Source organism: Diplotaxodon limnothrissa, linkage group LG10 (genome assembly GCF_057381915.1).
Source record: "Diplotaxodon limnothrissa isolate DT_005_m linkage group LG10, D_limnothrissa_male_GT1.1, whole genome shotgun sequence".
Lineage (NCBI taxonomy): Eukaryota > Metazoa > Chordata > Actinopteri > Cichliformes > Cichlidae > Diplotaxodon > Diplotaxodon limnothrissa.
Window position 1 is genome coordinate 29,002,756 of NC_140605.1, and position 22,222 is coordinate 29,024,977.

A 22,222-nucleotide genomic window follows, 5' to 3' on the forward strand; every position below is an offset into this window, starting at 1 on the left:
ACCCAAACATAATATACTACGTTCTGACTTGGGGATTTCTGAAAAAATTGAAATATACAGCTCTGCTATCACTTCCAACATAAATGAAGACAGGAAACTAAACAGCAGTGACATTTGTAGGGTTGCTACGTGGTGGCTAGCTACATAGCTATGGTTAGCATAATGCAGTATAAACACACTTGAGGATGAACTCTGACTTTATTCCACTTGATAAAAGTTAATGCGAGGGTTCCCGAAGGTTAGGGACAAAAGCAATCGCATGGCAGGATGCTGTAAACGGACCAAACTTCAGTCAGGAGAACAACTGAGATAATCCATCCATAATACGAGGTTAGTCATTAATATACTGCTGCATGGGCTGGGCTGTACTTACATTGTAAGGTTTTAAAACTTGAGCTTTAAAATGAACAGTGATAATAAAAACCAAGAGAGGCCGACAGTGATCACTGCCCTTTTTAGGACTTGTTGAGATTAAATAGGACAAGATACAAAGCATTAAAACATGTTAAAAACACAACAGCCTTAATAAACATAGAGTAGTTTGGTCCCAGAAACAGGGTTCATATGTCATCACTTAAATATCGGATAGAGTCAAGTTGAATTGGTGTGAGTGGAAAAGAGCCATAAATGTGCTGAACTGCAGCCATGATATTTGTGTAAATGAGCAGCTAAATGGGTGCTCCTAACAAAGTGACCTGTGAATGTAAGACTGGTAAATGATTAATATGGTTTTATAGTTCTGGTAAAGATTTTTTCATGATTTTTATATAAATAAATCAAACATACACGGGTCATTCCATAAAAAACATTTAAAGCCTTCCACCTGACTCCCTTAGGATCAGGCAAGATTTTTTTTGTTGAATTTTATAAAGCCAAGCAAAGTTTTACTTTTATATTCTGAATATTTTCCACATTACAGACTCTCAGACTGCAAAGGCACGAGTCTGTATTTGACTTTTTTTTTTTTTTTTAATATACCTCAGTTTCTATAGCTTCTTAAGCAAACTGTGCAGTCATATAACATTTTCAGGTCTGAAAAACACACTTAAGATTTAAACTTTAAAATCTAGCCATATCAGTTTAATACCCGTTACAAACAAAAGTAAAATTAATGTACTTGTTCAGCACTTTTTTTTTTATTTCACTAGCCTGTGTCATGTAAAATTATAGTTTCAGTGGCAAAACTTCCTCAGTTTTGTGTCTATGTTGTAGAGAAATGGAGACAGACACTGATACCCTGGATGTTTAATGTGTTTTCAGATCATTCACTGGAGAAAATGTCAAAAAACTCACTCTGTGTAAACTTTCAGGTATCATATCACCATGTAAAATAGGCAATTGGTCAAAACGAGTTGCATCTCATGAAAGGTCTTTTTTTTTTTTTTTTTTTTTTTTTTTTTTTTTAACCCGCATTGTGATAGCAGGCTCAACTTCTTAATAATGAGTATTCAATTATTTGAACATCATGGTCATCCATTTTCGATAGAGGCATTCCTGTGGGTGATTCTGCTGTTAGTTGTAGACACTGATAACAATTTTATTTTGTCTTCCTCAGGCACTGGCTGGCCACCTACTTTGTCATCTGGTACGGTGTCCCCTACATGACGTACGACATCTTTGCCATGTACCTCAGTCACTACTACCGCTTCCACATCAAAGGGCATGAGGACTACAAGCGGCATTCACTGAGGACCATAAACTCCTTTGTCCGTAAGGAGTTCCTGCTGGTCCTGCATCACATCGCTCTGCTCACCATCCTGCTGCCTGTCACACTGGTGAGGAGGGCTGATGGGGAAAAATTAGGGAGGGGCTGAGATGGCATTTAGTACCACAGATAAATAATTAAGATAACTAATACATGCAAGTACTATTAGTGATAGACTGCTATATTTGTATATGTGATAATTTAAGGAATATACAATTAGCTTAGGAATATATATAATTAGCTCTTTTCCAACACAATGCTACCTCAAAGAGAAGCCAAACTTACAAGACACACCTGGATTCATATCTGTGAGAAATAGCCCCTCAGTATCATCTGTTAACACTTCTTTTGCTTGTAGACCCATTTGATAGCATATCACAGCACCTGAACCTAGCATGGGGTCTGTAGTTTTTGTGTTTTGCAGAAAGCCCCACTTGTATGTAGCTTGCCTCTATCAACAAAGAGTCTCACTGCCTCTGGTTCAGATTGAACGTTTGGTAGGCCATGTATCTGTCAGAATGGGTGTGTATTCTTTTTTTTTTTTTTTTTAAACAAGAGCCTCTTTAGCTTCCTCATCACCATGTTAAGTCACTGCATTGGTTAGTGACACCGTGGGCATTTATATTTGGCGCTTGAGGTGTGCTGCACGAGCTTGCAACTTTTCCAGAGCACACTACTCAGAAAAACCTCTACATTGGTGCTGTGATTGTGATGGTGTTCCTTTTCAGACAGTGACAATGGCTAGCATAACCAGGTCAGTAGCATTGTGCAGTGGACTTTTGACATCCCTGGTCCAGCTGAAGCCATAAAACTATTAGCTTTTCCATAAATTACACTGATAGTTCTTTAAGTGCTGGGCATCTGCACTGGTGTCTTCTTCACCCTGAGTCAGGGCCTCTGCTGTGTGCTAATATAGTAAGTTCAAATTTCACTCATTAACTTCTGTGCAGGTGCACTAATAATGAATGTTTGACACAACATCCTGATCCACCTGAAATGTGCGCCAGTTTGCACCTCAATTGCAAACTGAAGCACAAACCACCTGGGAGGGAAACATGAGAAGGGCATGAAAGGCTGGAACTCACCATTTAGCAGACTGACCTTTCAAAGTAAGAGCGAGGACATTGTTCAGTAGTAAAGTCTCAGAGGGGTTAAACAAGTACAATTAAAACATGCAAAAAATGAGTGGTCAGAGATACGTTGCCTGTGAGTGGACTTTTTAAAGGAAAAATGGCATTTAACATATAATGACTTTATTCTTTTCCTGGTATTTTCCATAATAGAACATTTAATTCCTTATTGATGTAGGGAAATGGGCCATATTCAGTGATTTGAGGAATCCAGCTCTAAATTATTAATAAATCACAGAACTCATGTTATGTTTCTGTGAATTTAATGATGTTAAATGTGTTGTACTTTCAGTCAGGCATTAGTTTATTTCAGTGTAGCACTAGATTCATCTTAAAGGGGGTTAGTATTCTCTTTCAGTCTTCTTTAATAAGTGTTCACTGCCAGTAATACTTTATTACTGAGTACTCTAATGTTGTGCAGTGGTTTCAAATCAATTCTTGCCTTAAGCTGCATTATCTCCTAATGATTACTTAAGTGGTGGCAAAAAATAGATTTCATTCTGCATGTCCTTTTTTTTTTTTTTTCAAACCTCAGTTGAAATAAATGGACAATAAATGGACTTCTGCTTGGAATTAAGAGGAAAAATGCACTTCATAATTACAAAAAATTGCTTTGGAAAGTGGTTTGCAGTTATATCAAAGACGTGCGTCATCATGCTAATCCACCTCCACATAACATCTGTTATCTCACTGCTTTGTTAATGTACAGTAAACACTAGCTCAGAACTGCTGCACATGCTTTTAAGGCTGTTTGTTGCTTATGGAGTCAAGCAGACGTATAAACAAATTTTCAACACAACATTTTCATACTTAACCAAACATCTGTGTCTTTTTGAATTCCCCGTAGTGGCGTCTGAAAGCATCATTATCAGTAAAGCTGTGATGCAGAGTGCTTTACTTCCTCTTTAGAAGGACCAAGGAAACCACAGAAACAATGATGGTGTCAGTTCTGTTACAAATAGGTGGCTTAAACTAATTAAGAGTCCTTTCACAGGCCGTACTGAGTCAGTACTGAACAGCTTTTTATGTGACACAACAAAATGGAAATAATTGTAAAGAGTTACTGAAGCTGTTCCTAGATGCCTTTTGGGGAGTAAAAGATGTTGCTAATATTGAAGTTGGTAATGTTGAAGTTAAAGTTAAGTATAGTGGTGACTGTTGTGAGTGAATAGTATGTAAACCCAAATCTACAAAGCTAAGTCTGGGTGCAATATAGTCTGGTGAAAGGGTGGAGTGCCAAGTTATAAGTTAACACAAGCAAATATTGTTAGCCGGCTGCACCCATAAACTAATTTGTATTGCTATATTATACTGTGTGCAACTTCTTACATCTTACAGTTGGATAACTACCACCCATGTCACCACAACAAAAACTAAAACTAAAGACCTTTGCACACCGGACATGTAAAATCTGTGAAAAAGTTTCTCACTTTAAAAGTAATTTTTGAGACTCCCCTAATCTTAATACATTTTTGTGACATTTTTCTAATCCACATCTGACCAATCAGACTGCATTTGGGAACAAGTCCGCTATAGCTCAAAACCTGCACCAGTAGGGACTATACAATGAGATGGAAATGGTAGAATAATGCTGTTTTACCTCAGACACACAGCTAGATGCTGCTCCGGGTCGATCAACTCTATGAAATGAGTTCTCTCCCTACTCACATGTGTTCTCACCTCTGCCAACAAGAGCTCAAACTGCCCCACTGACATCCTTCACCTTAAAACGCAATAAAAAGCATAAATAAGTAAGAAATACAAAACTAAATCAACTCTATTCATGAGCATTCTTTCCTAAACTCTACTACTTGAATAAACTCTTTGATCCATTCAGAGGATGCAGACCAGTTTCAATGTAGAACAAGTGCTTTTCCAGTGGGAATATGTAGCTGGGAAAGAAAGAACACCCAGCTAGTGATTATTGATTACTTTCTTTGAACAAATGCAAGCAATGTATTATTTGTCCTTTGCATCCTTGAATTGTGAGCGTTTCAAAGTGGTGACGTGGAATAGGAACGAAGGGTCTATTTTCTGTTGAAATATGAGTGTAAGGAGAACAATGGCAGCCAGGCAAAAATCTCTGTGCCATTTAAAAATACCGAGGCCTGTAAGACATATATAAACTGAATATATAGTGAATTATGGGTTATTGGAGGAAGCTGGCAGCTGACCAGAGGCTTTCAATGCAGTTGTGACTGGCAAACTTCTGAACTTTTAAACTTGAGTCCACTTTTCAACAGCCTGAATTGGTCAAAAGATAAGATAATATAAGACGTTATGAGCCCACGGCAGGAAAATTTGTGATCACTATACAAGTAGTCTTCGGGAATACGTCCTGGCTTCCTGAAGGATTATTTGGATGTTTCTGCCTTTTTCTCCATTGTCCGTCAACATGATCCCACACTGCTGCAGTAATTTTGAGGTCTGGGCTCTGGGGGAACCAATCCATGACGGGTAGTGTTCCACTGCGTGTTTGTCTATTTGCTTTTACTCCATTTGCAGTGTGTTGTCAGACTGAGAAATGAAGCAGCTGCCACTGTTTTGTAATTTCCAGGTAGTGCTGCATGGTGCATCAGATTTTGCCAGTACTTTTCCTTTTTCATAAATCCGTCCATTTTGAGAAAATCCTCAACACCACTGGCTCAAATGCAACCACAAACCATGGTAGAACCTCCTGTTTTACAGATGGCTGTAGACACTAACGTCTCTCCTGACGTCCTCCAAAAATTTCACATTTAGATCCTTCACTCCACAAGACCTGTTGTCATGGCTGCAGTTTTTTCCGCCTGACACTTCTTCTTTTTAGCTCTTTGGGAATCACCTTGATGCTTTAAAAATGCTTTTTATATCTGTGAAACTGTTTAATCGCATTTTTTCAAACTATGAAACTAGTTAGTTCATTGCTTAGTTGACTGTTATGTGTGGACATATCACTGATTCAGTCCTTGAATTAGGTGCTTTTTTTGTGATCAAATGATTTGGATGTCAGTGTTCAATGGCGTGATAAACAAAATAAAAAATAAACACATTGCTCTGTTACTCGGTCTTTTATAAGGACTGAGTGGGGAAAAAAGCAGCCAATGTCCAAAGAAAATAACTATTCTTTAAGACCACTTTAAAAATGACAAGATAGCCTGACTACTACAAAATATAATGAAATGATGAATGAGATTCGACCCCACTCTGTCACTGGAAGTTTAAAAATTATTTGCAAAGTATAAGGAAACATTCCTGTTATTTCTGACCATTTAATAAACAAAATTAGGAATTTTGTTGGAATAAATGTCAAGGATTGTTTTTTTGTTTTCTTTTTCTGTATAAACATTTGAATTATGTTGCGCAGGCTCTTTCTCCAGACTCCAGAGTTTACAGAACATGTAACATTGCCACTCTCTTTTCCAAGTAGTATCCCAGGTTAGCAGGCCAGGTGCAGTGGAAACCCAAGCCTTTGTTTACAGTGGCTACATGAGATCACATTACCTTACATTATTCAGCTCCAGCTGCAGTCATCCTCCCGCTTCTCTAAACTCTACTCACCTCCCTTTTTGTTTCTCCGGTTCCCTCACTCATCAGCACCATGCTACTTGGGCCTGCACATGTAATACGTGAGCTGGTAGAGTTTTCTCAGCAGGCTGAGTGCAGGAGGAAGAAGAGCATTTCATTTAGGTGTACCAGTTTAAGTGTCTAGTTTTTGTGTGTTATGGCTACTGGCCTGGCATGGTTAGCCTGTACTGTTCTTGTTTTGACAGGTTATGACATGTCATGCATGAAAGCTATTGCATCAGCAAAAATGGCAGTGTGATAATATCGGTGTGTAAAGACTTTACTAGGGTGGCCATGGAGGTATATCACAATTAGTAGTTTTTTCATCTGTTTAACATAATAATGCCATCTGCATTTTATTTACTAATGAGCAGTTTCCTTGCTTCTGTTCCGAAGGGACAACCACCTCTAACCAGCAAGCCCTGGCCCTTCCTGTCTAGTTTCTTTATCAACAGGCAGACAGATGGTGGTGGTAGTTCCTCTTCTTCTCTGGATATTCGCTGTGAGCTTCACGAGTAGTGTAAAGTGTGTCAAATTTATTATGGAAAGCCTGTTGTGAACCTTAGTGCTTGGTACATGTTTGGTTGTTACAGAGCTCTCCCATAAGGTTCTGCCCAGAATCTAGTGAGTGATAAAGTCTCAGGTACCACTTAACAAGCAGCCTGCTTTGTGCTGTCCTCCAGATAAGAACACTATTGTCAAGCAGCCCGATGGTACTCGGGAGTCATGGAGACAAAGAAATTTGTGTCAAACTTTTTGAACTCTAAAATAGTGGAGATGAAAATGGAAAGGCTAAAAAAAATCTTCAATGCTTTGCAGCTACATGCTAGTCACTGTTAACCAGAAAATTCTGTTTGTTGTTACTGGAAACTAAACTCTTTCTCTTCTTATTCACACTATAACCAGGGTTTGCCTCTTATTTGTATTTAATTTTATTTAACTTAATAACAGTACAGTACTCTGTTTTTGGTAACCATTGTCCCTGATGTAAATATGTAAAAATTGTGTACGTTTCTGTTTTGTGTCTTGTGTACTGTTTGTTTGTATTTGTCTTTCTTGCTGCTGTTACACCCAAATTTCCCCTTGTGGGACAATGAAAGGATTATTCTATTCTATTCTATTCTATTCTATTCTATTCTTTTCTTTTCTGTTTGTACTGCACTTCCTGGAAACATTTGTAGAACCAGGAAACTTATCAGGTTACAGACAAGCTAACTCGCTGTAACGTAAAGGTTTACCTCCTACTTCTGAAACAGCTGGACTCAGTTTCTTAGACGTTCTCATCAAAATTAACATTATAGGAAGCCTACGTTCAGATGCAATTTTGGTTTTGAATCCAGTCCATCCCTGATTTATCTACTGAGATCAGGACAACTGTTTGGCAGTTATTAAATGTCTCTATTACATTTCGGAATAAGGATGTGAGTACCAAGAAGCACTTCTAGACTGTCGTAGTTTGCCATCATTATACTGTAGCCCTATATTTAAGCATGTAGGTTGATGTTGATGATGGTGCATTGTGTTGCAGGTGTAGTCATACAGCTTCTCTTGTTTCAAGTGCATTCACACACTCAGGCGCTTGTATGTTGTATGAAATTGTAGCAGGCACAATTATATCCTTTATAGCCAGTAGCTGTGTGAAAACTAGAGGCAGTGGATTTAGCAAGATGACGTTTTCAAAATGTTATCTACCAGTTAACTCCATACAAAGTGCAGTAAATAAGAGTTTCTCATCCTTGGCAGGAAGATTGTTCCAGGCATGTCTGAGAACTTTCACAAAGAAAGTCTCACTATCTCACTGTCTTTGTAACGCTAGAATCAAAGTCAATGTATCAGATTTGACTAGTGATTCCATACATGCAAATTTTGTCTCTCTTGGCATTAATATTAAAGTTATTTTAAATGATGCTGCCCGGATGAGTGCCTGGAGGTTTTACTGAGATGGTTGACACATGGAAAGATTTTTGTTCTAGAAGGACTTTGCCCCGAACTGATGGTGTAATTTTGAAATCCGGACTATGGGAGCCAGACCACCTGTTGGAGGGCTTTTTGTCTTATTTCTGGTTGAATACAGTTTCTCATTTGTGACTAGTTCGAGTAATACTGTGTAACCTATAAGAATCTACACATCAAAAGGATATAGCACTTTAGGCAAAAAAGTTTTTTTTTTTAGCATTACAGGCCTGGTGTTTGAGGGGGAAATACAGGCACAGTAATGTTGAAAGTGGCATGTTGCATAAAGTTAACACACTTATGTCCACAGCCGCTGGGGTGGGATGAGGTAGCCAGGTAGTTTGGTAGGTGTGGTGTAAGGTTCCCCTCTGTGGTCTCTGTCATTGTTTTGTGGCCAGATGGCAAAGCCACTTCTGGAGCTGCTCATGCTTTATTTATTAACGGCACACAGAAAGCTGGGCTACCAGAGAGTGCTTGTCTTTTGTCTGGAGTCTCTTTATCCATCTAAACTGACTCATCTACTCTAGGGTGGCAGCCCCAACCACACGGGACTGTGCTGGTGGTCAGTATTTGAAAGCTTTGTTCATTTGTTATGTACAGAACATTACTTCCTCCCCTCCCTTTTTGGCCATCTTGAAATTGTGGTAGAGTAACATATGAACCGCTGGGGTTGTGGGATTGTACTAAAAAAATGGAGGAGGGTGCGATAATATTATCAGTTAAAAGGGTTTTCCTTTAGCCTCTTTAGTATGTAAGCTTTGAATTTTAACCTTAGACAGTTTAACCGGTTCAAAGTCACTTGCCGGGCTGGCTGCCCTCTCTTTGTTAATGAAAGCCCTAAATGAGGAAGGGGGAAAGTAAACTGATGACTACCGTGCCAGCCAGCATTGTTCTGCAGGTGTAAAAAATAAATAAATAAATAAATAAAACTGCATGACTGTTCTGGATATTCTTCAGCTACCTCTCTAGAAAGTACTAACGCGCCACCATCTCAAACCACACTACTGTGGTAGTCTTTGCTTGCCTTGGACATGTAGTTTGTTATATAATATTACTTGATAAATAATTTTTAAAAAGTGTGGTTTTACCTTCTCTCACTAATGGGTCTAATTGTTTAGGAAACACTTAAAGCACATGCTGCACCTCATAGTGGGACACGCTGTTATTATTAACAACCAAACCCAATATCTGTTATTGTAGGATCTTTACTGTACAGTATAAGGTGACTTGTTGTGATTTAGTGCTATATAAATTCAACTGAATTGAACTGAATTGAACAAGGGTCTTCCCATTAGACCCATTAGACCTGTTGCTGCACCTGCACCGTCACTCTACAGTCTAGTTTTAGTTTTATTATTGTTTTTCAGGGATCATGCACAAAAACATTCACCTGATTTAGCTTTTAGCTTATGTACTTCTGCACTTCCTGGACAGGTACACACAGGGTTAAATAGGCTATAAAACAGAAGTATATATCCAAGATATAAGATAAAAGTCAAGTGATATAATCAAATACACATACACAACCTAAAACCTCTCAACCTTACCTACACCCACAAAAAACATACACATTGTAAAACCTTGCTATGTTAAAGCATCCTCCCATTTAATACTATGGAAGAAGTTCAGGATTGTCATTATATTATTATTTTGTAATTATGCAGCTTTCCAGTAGCTACAGAATTTCAGGCACCTATGATAAACCTGGGTTTAAATTCAAACTCATTTTTGGCACATGCTGACTTTTAGCACTTTACACACAACAGCCCAAATCACAAAGTGCTTTTGCACCATGAACTGTGAGGAATTAGGTGAAGAAATAATGAATCCAGTCAGTTTTCTCTTCCTGGAGCTTTTGGCTGTTTATCTAACAGCAGCACTTGAAGGCTAGGGTGATTACAGTGAGCCATTTGGGGATTTAGGTCTGTCTCAGGTGCACCAAGCCTTTAAAGAGCTGCTGCTGAGCGATAACTAAAGAAAGATTGTTTAAATCTGGTCAGAGCCTTCCTGCTATAACAGATCCATGCTGATCTAGCGTCCTTCCGTAACGGACTGAAAAATACTAAAAACACTAAATAAAGAGAATATAAAATGAAAAATGTATAAAAATTATTATAGAAAGATACAGAAGCAGTGCTAAGACTATTTTTAGTAAAATAACAGAGGAAAAATTATTACTTATAAACAAATATTTTATGGTAATTAAGAGGAACATGAGGGTGGCTGAAAGCAGCTCCAGTCCAGCTGTATGAGTCAGTGTAAACACATGATTAAAGTCTGATATTTTCCTTGTCTTTTCAAGCATTTTTCCGCTGAGACTGTTCGAGAAGGTGTGTGTGTGTGTGTGTGTGTGTGTGTGTTTTCCATGCTTGCGCTTGTTTGCTCAGTCTGTGTGTGCTCTGTCTGCTCCTCAGTTCTTCAGAAAGGACCAGGGGGATTTCTTCATCGGCTGCTTGTTTCTAACAGAACTCAGCACGCCCTTCGTGTCCCTGGGGAAGATACTTATTCAGGTGAGATGGCACATGCACATGAGCATTCACCTGAAACAAACTCTGAAGTCCTTTTCGTGGTAAATACGTATGTCTGTAGATATCATAGAGATGCAGATCTTTTGCTGTGTAGTAGCGGAGCAAACAAAGTTGTAAAATTATTTGCCAAACTTCTACTTCTGAGCAGGTTAGCAGCTGCAAATAGGCTCGGGCCTGCCCAGCTTTGCATTGCTGCAAGGAGTGCATTAATCCAGGGGCCAAACACAGCGCAGTTTTAAATAAAGTGAGCCAGACCAGTGAAGCTATTACTTTTTCTTTTTTTTTCTCTTTTTGAAGACACCCTGGGATGTCTTAAGAGAAATAAGTATAATTTTTAAGTACACATCTCAGTTTTTCTATGTTATAAACAAATATTACTGTAGAAATTTAAGAAACCCACAAGCACAGCTGATTAGGCTCATATTGTAAGAAATAAAGTACTATTTTATATTATATTAATAACAGAAATTCTGAGTAAAAAAGAGAACAGTGAAAAAGAAACGTTTCTGTTATGAAATTAAATACTAAGAACTCTTTTTTTTTTTTTCTATCTTACTTGGTTGCTTTGGCATAAGGCACAGGCCACAGATGATGTCTTTGTAGGTAAAAATACAGTTAAAGACTTTATGCCCTCCTTCTTTGACATATGGCAATAATTTGACAACTATCAAGTGGTAAAACAAACACCAGTTTACTGGTTAGTATAAACCTTTAAAAGTGGTTGCTAACACATAGACTAACATTATTATCTTTGGAGACGTGTGATTATTTGGCACTAAACTCCCTTTGACAAAAACCCCAAACTCTTCAACGGGAAAATCCATCCTCTGACAACAAAAAGAAGAACGCTTTGAATTTGCTGTGCAGTTTGAAGTAATGTTAAAATTCACACACAAAACTCACCAGTTACAAAAATATAAAAAAACATGAATGAACTCCATTGTTCACAGTAATTTAGAGAAGTAGACCAAAAGCAAGGTTTGTTGTTTGTCTTCTATTGTCTGGTTCACACAGGCCTAAAGACCAGTCAGGGACCCTCTCGATGCTCATAATCACCAGACACTTTGGTCATAGTTTGCATGAAGTATGCTAACTTGTCTGCAAACACTTGCCAACCTCCTAAGTGCCCGCACCTTTTGAAATGTGTTTATTTTGAAGGCCAGCAATCTGTTTCCAGTTTGCAGTTTGAACTTTTTCAACTTGCCCTATAGCTCGGTGGTTAGTTCACAAGTGTTTGTAGGCAAGTTATGGCTATACATATCATGCTTACTACGGGTCACCGTGAGAGTCTAATTTGACCTCGCAACAGCCAGCAACCACTTATGGAACATAAATTTCCCTCAGCAAGTGGAGGTTATATTTTATTTTATTTTTTATTGCAGTTTTTTAATTGTGATTTGTCTTCGATATTATTATAATTGTTTTTCTTCTGAATATAACCAAGCAGAAAGACTTTTGTGTGTAGTGGAATTTGTTTGAAGAGAATCTTTCACAGGTCACTCTAACATCTTCCCAGAATGTTTTAATCATTGTACCAAACACAGTCAACAGTGCTGAACAAAAATATGCATATTTAATAAGTATAAGGAGGAGAAAAGTGGAAGAATTCAAACACAGACAGTGGGCCATCGGATTCAGGCTTGAATAAAAACAAATGAAAACATGGTTTAACTAATAATTAGCTGCGGTTGAAGACAAAGGTCAGTGGTGATGGAGGAGACAGCCAGTCTGTCCCCGCTGGCCACTCATAACCGAATGAGTAAGGTTAATAATCAAAAGAAATAATGACCAGAAGGCACACAGTTGTAACATGCCACTCTTGAGTGAGTGATTTGTACTTGTGTACTTTTACAAAACGCAATCCTGTGGAGAAACCGTTTTTTTTTTAGTTTTTTTTTTAACTCAACTCATTCTTCTTGCTTCCTCCACGTCCGTAACATTGATTCATTAATGTTGAATTCTCTCGCAGCTGCTCTATTCCCATGTTGTTCCAGTATATTAATGACTAACCTGTATCGTGAATGGATTATCTCAGTTGTTCTCCTGACTGAAGTTTGGTCCGTTTACAGCATCCTGCCATGTGATAGCATTTGTCCCTAACCATCAGAAACCCCCTGTTAACTTTTATCGAGTGGAAAAACGTTAGCGTTCATCCTCCAGCTTCACTGTGTTTATGTTATGCTAACATAGCTGTGTAGCTAGCGATCACGTAGCACATCATTATATACCAGCTAGTACAACTTCAGTAACCCTACAAACGTCACTGCTGTTTAGTTTTCTGTCTTCATTTATGTTGAAAGTGATAGCAGAGTTGTACGTTTAATTTTTTAATTTTTTCAGAAATCTCTCAGTCAGAACATGCTATATCATGTTTAGGTGTGAACTAGCGAGCTAACTTCCTGTTAACTTCTAACTCTGTTAAATTGAATAAATTCTGTTTTCATGGATGCCTGGATGTTAAACTAATTGTTACACCTGGTAAAGCAGCAAAACTGATCATTTTATTACAGATGAAAGAGTTTAGACAGTTTTTAAACTCTCAGTGATGTCGCAGTGTTCCTTTGACTTTGGGACCTGAAGCGGACGGAGTTTTGGACCCAGATTACTCCGTGAGGCTCCTGACTACGGTAGCCGTAATGCTCAGACACCATCAAGAGGTGCGGCTTCGTAGCCTACCAAAGTCTGATAGATTTTTGAGCGCCGTGTACCACATAAAATCGGTTCGAGGTCTGTAAGCACAACCAGAATTCATACATAAGGCGCACCGGATTATAAAGCGCACTGTCGATTTTGAGGAAATTAAAGGATTTTAAGTGGCTTAAAAACAGAATAGCAAATATTAGATGACACTAGATCCCTAATTCAGTGTGCATAACAACCTCAAACATACACAGAAAAGGTTCCCCAACATTTTCAGATCGCTGTTATTCTGAAGAAATCTCTGTGTGCAACAGACAAAGTCACAAGTCAGCATTGGGTACCTGTGATCTTCAGGCTTTCAGGCAGAAATGCATTAAATGCAAACATGATTCTGTCATGGAAATCACTACATGGGCTCAGAAATCATTGACCATGAACACAATCTGCTATAAAATCCACAAATGGTACGTTTTCCCAGCTGAAATATTTCAAATTTTTTCTATGTTGTATTGTAAATAAAATCTGAGTGAATGATATTTGCATCCGAATTTAAACAGCATCCAGCTGTCCATGAATTAGCGTTGTTTTTCAGATAAATATTTATTCATCACTGTATTTTTTATACACTTAGACACACATAAATGTACGGTATATACAGTTTGATATGAACTTAAGCAAAACAGCCTTAGCTCTCTTAACCAAAACAAAGCCATTCATCTTTTCTCCAAACTGTTCCTGCACAGGTGATCTGCAGAGCACTGCAGCAGCAAAAACCCAAGTATCTCCATTTCATTTGGGATGTTGCTTGTCACTGTTCTATCAATAATTAAGCTGCATGGCTCACCAAAAAAACCCACATCAGTCAGCAGCATTCAGGCACCGCTTGCTCTCCCTGCCCCTGAATTGATCTGTTTCAGCTAATGTTCATTAGTTTCGCCATGCAAAGAGCTCTATAGCCTACACTTTAGTAAAAGGGCCCAGTGTCTTACAAACCATCCTTTCTAAGAATAGAAGAGCCTTACTGTGTAGCTCAGTGAAACCAGTGGACCGTGGACTCTCAGGTCTTTGCTGACATCTGGTGTCGGTGAGCAAAAAGAGCAGAGCAATTCTTCACTGCTGACCACTTTTAGACTTAGTCAGCACTAACAGAAACCGCACCAGACAGTTTTACTGCTCTCATCAGCAGTGCTGACTGCTGTTGTGTGGAAAAGGGAACATCCAGTCTTTCAAATTAAAGATGAGAAGATCCCAGATCATATGATTTTTGTTGTTGGATGTTATGGCCCTGTTTTCCTGTCTCAGTTTTCCTATCCCTTTGACTGAGAAAAATAATTATGGGATTTGGTGGGGTTTTGTTTTTTTTGTTTTTTTTTGACAAAATGTAGTAACCTTCTCAACTACAAGTTAAGCTTTAACTTAACTTTAAGCAAGCAGCAGAAATGGAAAATATACAATAATAAAGTTTTCCTTATTTTATTTGCTTACTTCAATAATGGATGAAATGTATCAAAAGAATTAAGCAGCAGAATAATAAATTAAAACTACTAAGTAGATACTGTGGCTTAATTAAAAGTATAGTATATAATGTCTATAAAGCAAGCTCAGTCATTAGCATGGCTGAAGAGTGATAGGTTTAAGCTACAAACCTATTTGCTGGAACGTTCAAGATAATTTAATTACACAGCAAAGCAAGACACGAGTAGGCAAAGTTCTTTATGTTTCTCGTGCACGGGAGAGAACTGGGCAAACGCCGTTCCTTCGCTCGACCCCAGTTGCTCTCATCTGCTCCCCCATAACACTGCTCTTTTATTGTATTTATTTTACATGAATATGCATAGGTTCATTAACATACGACGTCTACATACAAACAAAGAGTACCTTGCCTGTGTGTTGTGTGTGTGTGAGTGTGGGGTCAGAGTGTGACCCCATAAACAACTTCGCTAACCCTGCTGGTTTGGAAGTCCAACAGTTCATCTAAACAAAAGGCACTTAGACTAAAACTGACATAGCTACGTTTATCCTACCATAAAACAATAAGAGAAGGTAGACCTCTCCCATGCTCCCAGGATGTGGGCGTGAATGCCAGAGCACTCTGGAATGCACACCAAGCCTTTGCAGACTATTAAGGATCACACATATCACTACACAATCGATTATACACCTCTAAGCATATATGGTTAAATATTTCTAAGCATAAATGACAATAAGCAATACAAATCGAACAAAGAGTTTTTAAGTTCTCTGCTTTCAGGTCCTCTGCCAGACTGTTAACACCGTTTCAGTGTATTAGGGTACAAAAGTGAAGCATGAAATCCCACAAATAATTAATATGCATCACACCAAAATGCTGTTAATGTTACTGAGTAAAAAGTGTTGCATTGTTCAACTACAGTAACCTACTTGTGCACAGTTTGAAGCAACTTTTCTGGAGTCTCTCCCAGCTGTCCAAGGGCGAGAGGCATTTGCAGATGTAAGACATATTTTAATAGACTGTTAACATGACCCCTACTCTACACCCCTACAAAGATTTATCAGAATCCATTCAAAGCTACCACTTTTACAGGCAGAGTACCGAACATCCACCTGAAACCTAACCTCCTTGGGGGAGGCCATAAAAGCCACTGATATAGTCAGTTAAGTAGCTCCAAGCTGCTGTCGCTTTGCTGTTACCTTCCTCCATGTTACGTTAGCCCTCCCTGCTAATGACTGCTGCTGATGTGTGATAATAATAATAATGGATTGGATTTATATAGCACTTTTCAAGGCACCCAAAGCGCTTTACAATTCCACTGTTCATTCACACACTGGTGGAGGCAGCTACCCTGGGATAGACTGACAGAAGTGAGGCTGCCATATCGCGCCATCGGCCCCTCTGGCCAACACCAGCAGGTGGCCGCCTGCGAAGTCATAAAGCGACTGAAATGAACGGATCAGGTGTGGATCAGCTCGTTGTCACTAAGCTTTGTGAGTCAGGATCAGACCGCCACATCAGATCAGTGCGTCTCCAGTTAGAAATGCCTGTTAACCTGACATGCATGTCTTTGGACTGTGGGAGGAAGTTGGGGTAATCTCTAATAGATCTCTGGCCTCACATTGGAGTACAGGTCTGCTTTTTACAGACCCAAATGTATATGTGTGGATGAGTCATCAAAAACAGTTGTAGTTTGGTAAATGTGTTTTCGCTGTGCTCTCTGAACGCATCTCTTCATCTGCAATTCCCTTTTTTCTCTTTTCTCTCCTCCAGCTCAGCCTCCAGGACTCCTGGCTGCACAAGCTCAATGGCGGGATGGTCCTCTTCACCTTCTTCATGTGCCGCATCGCCCTCTTCCCGTTCATGTACTGGATGTACGGCCGTCACTACAGCATCCCTCTCTACAGCGTGCCCTTCCACCTGCCGCTGTCTGCCAACCTGGGCAACTCGTGCATCTTGGCGCCGCAGGTCTACTGGTTCGTCCTGCTGTGCCGAAAGGGCTACCGTCTTTACCAGCGCAGCCGCAGCCCAGCCTCGTCTCCCACGGCCGACACCGCCGCTGTCACTGACAGTTCAAAAGATGATTGATACACGGACCACGACCGCTTGCTCTAGCCACACACTCAGCTACTAACACTCAGCCCAACCATCGTACTGTAGTACACCAGGACTGCCTGCTCTCGTTCCACAACTCCCGGGCATTTTCCGCACACTTCAACCAACTCCTCTGCCTACGTGGACCTCTCCACCTCCAATCTAACTCTACTACTGAAGTTTAGTGATTTTAATTTTTTTGGGATGTGACTCTGACCTGGATCTCGCTGAAGTGCTTCACTGTGTCTGAATACATTTACAGCACTGAAAAAAGAAGGAAAAAAAAAAGATCATGTTTGCTGCACTGCAAGTGAAATGTGGAGCAAACGTACCAGAAACTAAAGAGGAGATACGATCCTTACTCCTACTGTTTACAGCTGCTGATTGGAAAGTCCTGTTACAGTGTATGTTTGTGGGTGTTATGGCTGGTTTTCATTTAAGAGTAACATGTCAGATAGTTGGATTTCTTTTCAGATCATTTTATTTGTCACGCTGGTGACAAGGATTGGGGCCTGTGGTGGGCGGCATGGAAGTTCAGGCAGTATTAGCAGAGATAGGAAATGAGGAATACGCGTCACCAAGCAGTTACATCGTTACCTGGTTAATGTGATAGCCTCTGACTTTTCACCAGTTTCTCATAGTGCACGCAATTACCTACACTCTTATTTTCATCAGTGTTTCCACCCTTAATTTTCAGGTTTATAGTTTTCCATTATCTGTAGGGAACTATTTTTGACACCATGATTGATTAAGAAATGGCCTCTCTCACACAGGGTTTTTTTTTTTATAAAGAAAACAGTAATATTGTAATGTCTTGCCCTGAAATAATTTTTTCTTAGGTGTGAAGTTCAGCTCCTAGGCAGATAAAATTTTAAAAAAAAATCATACCTGGTTTAAATTTGGTCGAGGTCATCTTCTCATGGAGTTTTTCCTAAATTTAAATTCTGGATACTTCTACTTGTTCCTCCTCGATGTGTGGTGGCTCTCCTGCAGTGGATCCAAACTGTAACTGCTTAACTTTTGTTTTGTATTCTCAGTTAAAATGGGGAGCATCGACCACATAAGTGACGCCAGCACTAAAGTACCACACCGTCTTTAATTGGCCACCAGGAGACGACTTTTCTGGGTGCAGAAAGACTTGGAGGGAGGGATTAGCCCTCACCTCACTTTCTCTTCGACCGCAATGCTTTCCTGACGACTTTATGGGCTCAAGCGCTAGTTTCAGGGTCAAATTTTATAGTCAATCTAAGGGCCTGAAAGAAGGATTATCCAGGATGTGATCACTTGCTCCGCCGCTCTCTCATCACATCTGGTTTTAAAATACCAAGATTGCGACAGCAGGAGCTCTCAGCTTGTAGCTTGATAATTTTGTGACGCGAGGGTTGGCTGTGGGGGGTGAAAAGGGGTAGACGGGAGAGGAAGTAAAACAGGAAATAACCAAATGAGAGGTAAACAAGAACTTTAAAAAAAATGGGTTCAAACTAAGGATCCTTTTGGGACATTTTTCCCTTGTTGCTACACATCCTGCTCTTCTCACCAGTTATGATTCTTGACACAAAAGTTGGATCAATTCAAAAGAAAACCTGACGTTTGTTCACCTTGAGGTTGACGGTAAGGTGTGAGTGGACAGGAAAGGACTTCCAGTGAGTGATTAAAAAAAAAAAAAAAAAATAGAAACAAGCCCCAACCGAGGTGAACAGTAAGATTAGACCAGTGAACTTTATGCCAGGTATGGTTTCTTTGGGGGGTGGGGGCTTCTGTTCAATGCTTCTGTTTTTTGCCTCTAAACGTCACTCAGTCCAGTCTGATGGCGTGATGTGGAAGGTACCATGAGGCCCGGTGAAGGTCAAGCGGCTCCCAGCTGAACTCAGGGGCAAGGTCAGAGTGATAAATGGAGGGGTGTGGCTCATGGGGCCAAACAAACCACAAATAATCAAACAAATACTTCAGATTATTTATATGCACTTGTGTATCAGGGGTTGCACTCATCACATAGGGGTTTTTAGAGTTACATTAACTATCACTTAAATTAAATATATATCTTGACTAGAATAGAGAGGATCATTTTATTGTGCAAAATTCCAGTTATTATGAAAGAAATGAAACTTCTTACGAATTAATCAAATCAGAAAACAAAGAATTCTGCGTATTATGCATTAAATGTCCTTTTTTTGTTTCCTGTAAATTCAGTCTATGCAAAACAAATGTTGGTGCATGTATAACTGAACTAACATCAGGTCATATCAAGCTCACCCATCCCTCATATGATGTGCTCTTTGCACAGTTTTCTAGGAATCTGTGTTTATCTCTGCTCTACATTTCAGTCTTATTACTGAGTCTTAGTTTTAATTTTTTTATTTATTTATAATTGCGTAACGATTAAAAATAACTTCATATTCATTGTTAGTTTGTTTTAGTGCACATGGACACATTAGAGCTGAATCAAAACTCACTAAAAATCCATTTAAATGGAACGTCGCGCAGCTTACAGCTAACAGGCATGAAGCAAACCGCCTTATGTTAATCCAGAGTTTTTGTGTCTTTGCTTAAAAATCTAGATTGTTGTCTCCCTCTTTTTGGCAGCTTCCGCCAAGCTGTTGTATAAATGATAAAACATAATGTAACAGTAGTACAAGTTGGAGCACAGAAAGCTTCTGAACTCTTTTGCCCAGATTATTGATGGGATCAAAGTGACTGCTCGTGTTAGAAACACATTCTGCATGACAGCTCAAATATTTTCCCTCCGTGAGTCTGATCATCACAACTTGTTGTGAAGGGGGGAGTTAAAGAAGAAGCCTGTTAGCTGAGCAGCAGTTTGGGTAAGAGGAGGCGAGCCGGGCAGCTGAATGATGGGCTTGTTTGTCGAGGTTGGCTGGAGTGCGTCAGGGTGCTTTTGTTACTGCAAACATTCCTCGCTCTTTGTGTTGCTTTTCTGCATCTTTCAGCTGAATTTCTCCCACTTTCTCTTTTGATGATTCTAATAGTATTAAAGGAATTACGATATCAGTTTATCAGCTGTTTTTTTTTTTTTTTTTTGTACATACATGTAGAGGGTTTAAACATTCTCCAAATCCCAAAAAAATCAGATCCATCCCCAGTTAAGGCAGTGAGTCTGGGCTACCTTAACTCTATGCAAGTAAAACCGCGCTTCTCAGCATGTATTTACACACAAGGTGTTTATATTCATGCTAAAGACAGAACTACAGTTCAGAATTGTGAATGTTTTTATCCCAGATTCAGGTTTCAGAACTTTACAACTCTCACGCACAAAAAAATGGAGTGCATCTAGTCTCTTACACTGCAAGGAGGTGTTAATAATAGGATGTTGTTGTTTCAGCACCCTACGCTGAAGAAGACGCGTCTCAGTGGACTATCTTCTTCCCCACTTAAATGTCCTCAGTGTCTGGTCTGCTTCTGGGATGACCTCTGAGATTGAGATTAATAAACTGGGCTTGAGTCTAACAGCTGGTTTAAAGTCTCCACTTTCACTGCAGTTATAATCAATAAGTTCCACTCTACTTAAAGTTACTGTCCCACTGTTTCTGCTCCTTTCATTTATTTTAACTCAGCCCCATCTCTTGGTTTTCTGTGAAGCTAGCGGAGCAGAATGAGCCCTCACCTCTTCTCTGCCGCCCTCTGCTGTCAGGCCCATCCATTGCTTGTCCACTCTGAAGGCTGTGCAGTTGAGATTAAATATCTCAAGTCTTCAGCCAGCGTGACCTCACCCTCCGCGAAATGTAGCGGAAAAAACTGACAGGTACATTTGTTTTCTTGTGTTTGGAGGAGGGGACGGAACAGAAAGAATTTGCTGTGGGAAAGTGTGTGCTTTTTTTTGTTTGTTTGGGGTTTTTGTGTGATACCCTAAAGTTGAGCCTGTCTTCATAGCTTGCATAAATGCCATCTTGTTGACTTTTTCCTAAGAGGACTTTTAGAAGATTGTTCTGAAGCTTTTTTTTTTGGCCTGGATTTGGCCTCTCTGCTAACAGGATGTTGAAGTTTAGTGGCTTCACTAATAAAATTCAGTCTTAGTTTTGAAAGCGTGGGAAAGATGTTTTAAAATGTTAAAAAATTAAAATATATAAACATTCCAGTATCCTTATATAAAACTGACCCCAATTTCAAAACCTCAAATCCTTTAACCGTTTTTCATCCCCTATTGGCTCATTTATTTTTGTTTTTTCATAGCCAGGTGACAACAAGCCACATTACTTTCATTGCTTGAGAGCATCACTGCCACATGAAATCATGAGTAGTTTAAATGCATATCTTTCTACATCTATCACTAAGTACGCTCTGATTATAGAAGACCATGAATTCATCCTCTTTGCTCAGGGTTTGATGAACTTGTTAGGAAACCGTGTGTGTAATGTCGAGGTTTACTGTAAGATGACGAAGCTATGAGACTGATTCTGAAGAGGATCACAGTGTGCTGTTTATTTCTATGTGATATTTTTCAAAGCATCAGTTTTCCTTTCAGATTTTTCTCATATTTATGCCTCCTGACATGGCTTGTGATAGTTCAGCTTCTAAGGGTTGGTAAACCAAAGACTGATTGCAGTAACTATAGTCAGATTCTTTTCAGTCTTGTCTTAATGGCTTAAAGTTACCCACATGTCACCCCAACTAAAAACCTAACTAACCTCCCATTTTGTCGTCCTCTCTATAAGCTCACCAACACTGGGTTGTACTGGAGGAAAGCCTCTGCGTTCACACAAAGTGGACAGAAGTTTGGGATCAGTTTGTTAATTAAGGGAAAAGCTAATTTTTAGCTCCATAGTTTTATTCATGGGCTCCACCATAGTAGCTTTGCATGATTCACGGTTCAAAATCATCCTTGTTCTGTAACATTCAAGGGTAAATTTAAAAAAAAAAAATGTCTGAACGACATTTAACATGAGCACCATTGTTATGACAGAAAATCAGGAAAAGCACAATTGACCCCCATTAGTCATAAATTATTAATTATGTTTAATAGATGCCTCCCACCAGGTGCAATCTGCTTGAAATCAAAGTGGTTATCCCCGAGTTAAGGGTATTGCATGCCTAACCTCTGGGCAAAATTCAGTGCAATCACCAGGCATTGCTTTAATAATTCTACTTCAGTGTAACTGCAAGGTTTTTATCATTTTAATCTCCTTAATAATTACATAAGCAA

The 22,222-nt window shown here is 39.3% G+C and overlaps 1 protein-coding gene across 1 annotated transcript in view; it reads left to right on the plus strand.

The window, feature by feature from the left end:
- The window catches only part of tlcd3a (TLC domain containing 3A), a 42,462-nt gene extending 24,628 nt beyond the window's left edge, over nt 1-17,834 (plus strand). Inside the window, exons 3-5 of the mRNA XM_085364690.1 lie at nt 1,556-1,775; nt 10,749-10,844; nt 16,747-17,834. Of these exons, the coding sequence (XP_085220816.1) occupies nt 1,556-1,775; nt 10,749-10,844; nt 16,747-17,061 (631 nt within the window). The 3' untranslated portion in view covers nt 17,062-17,834. The remainder of the gene's footprint in view (nt 1-1,555; nt 1,776-10,748; nt 10,845-16,746) is intronic.
- The last annotated feature ends 4,388 nt before the right edge of the window (nt 17,835-22,222 follow it).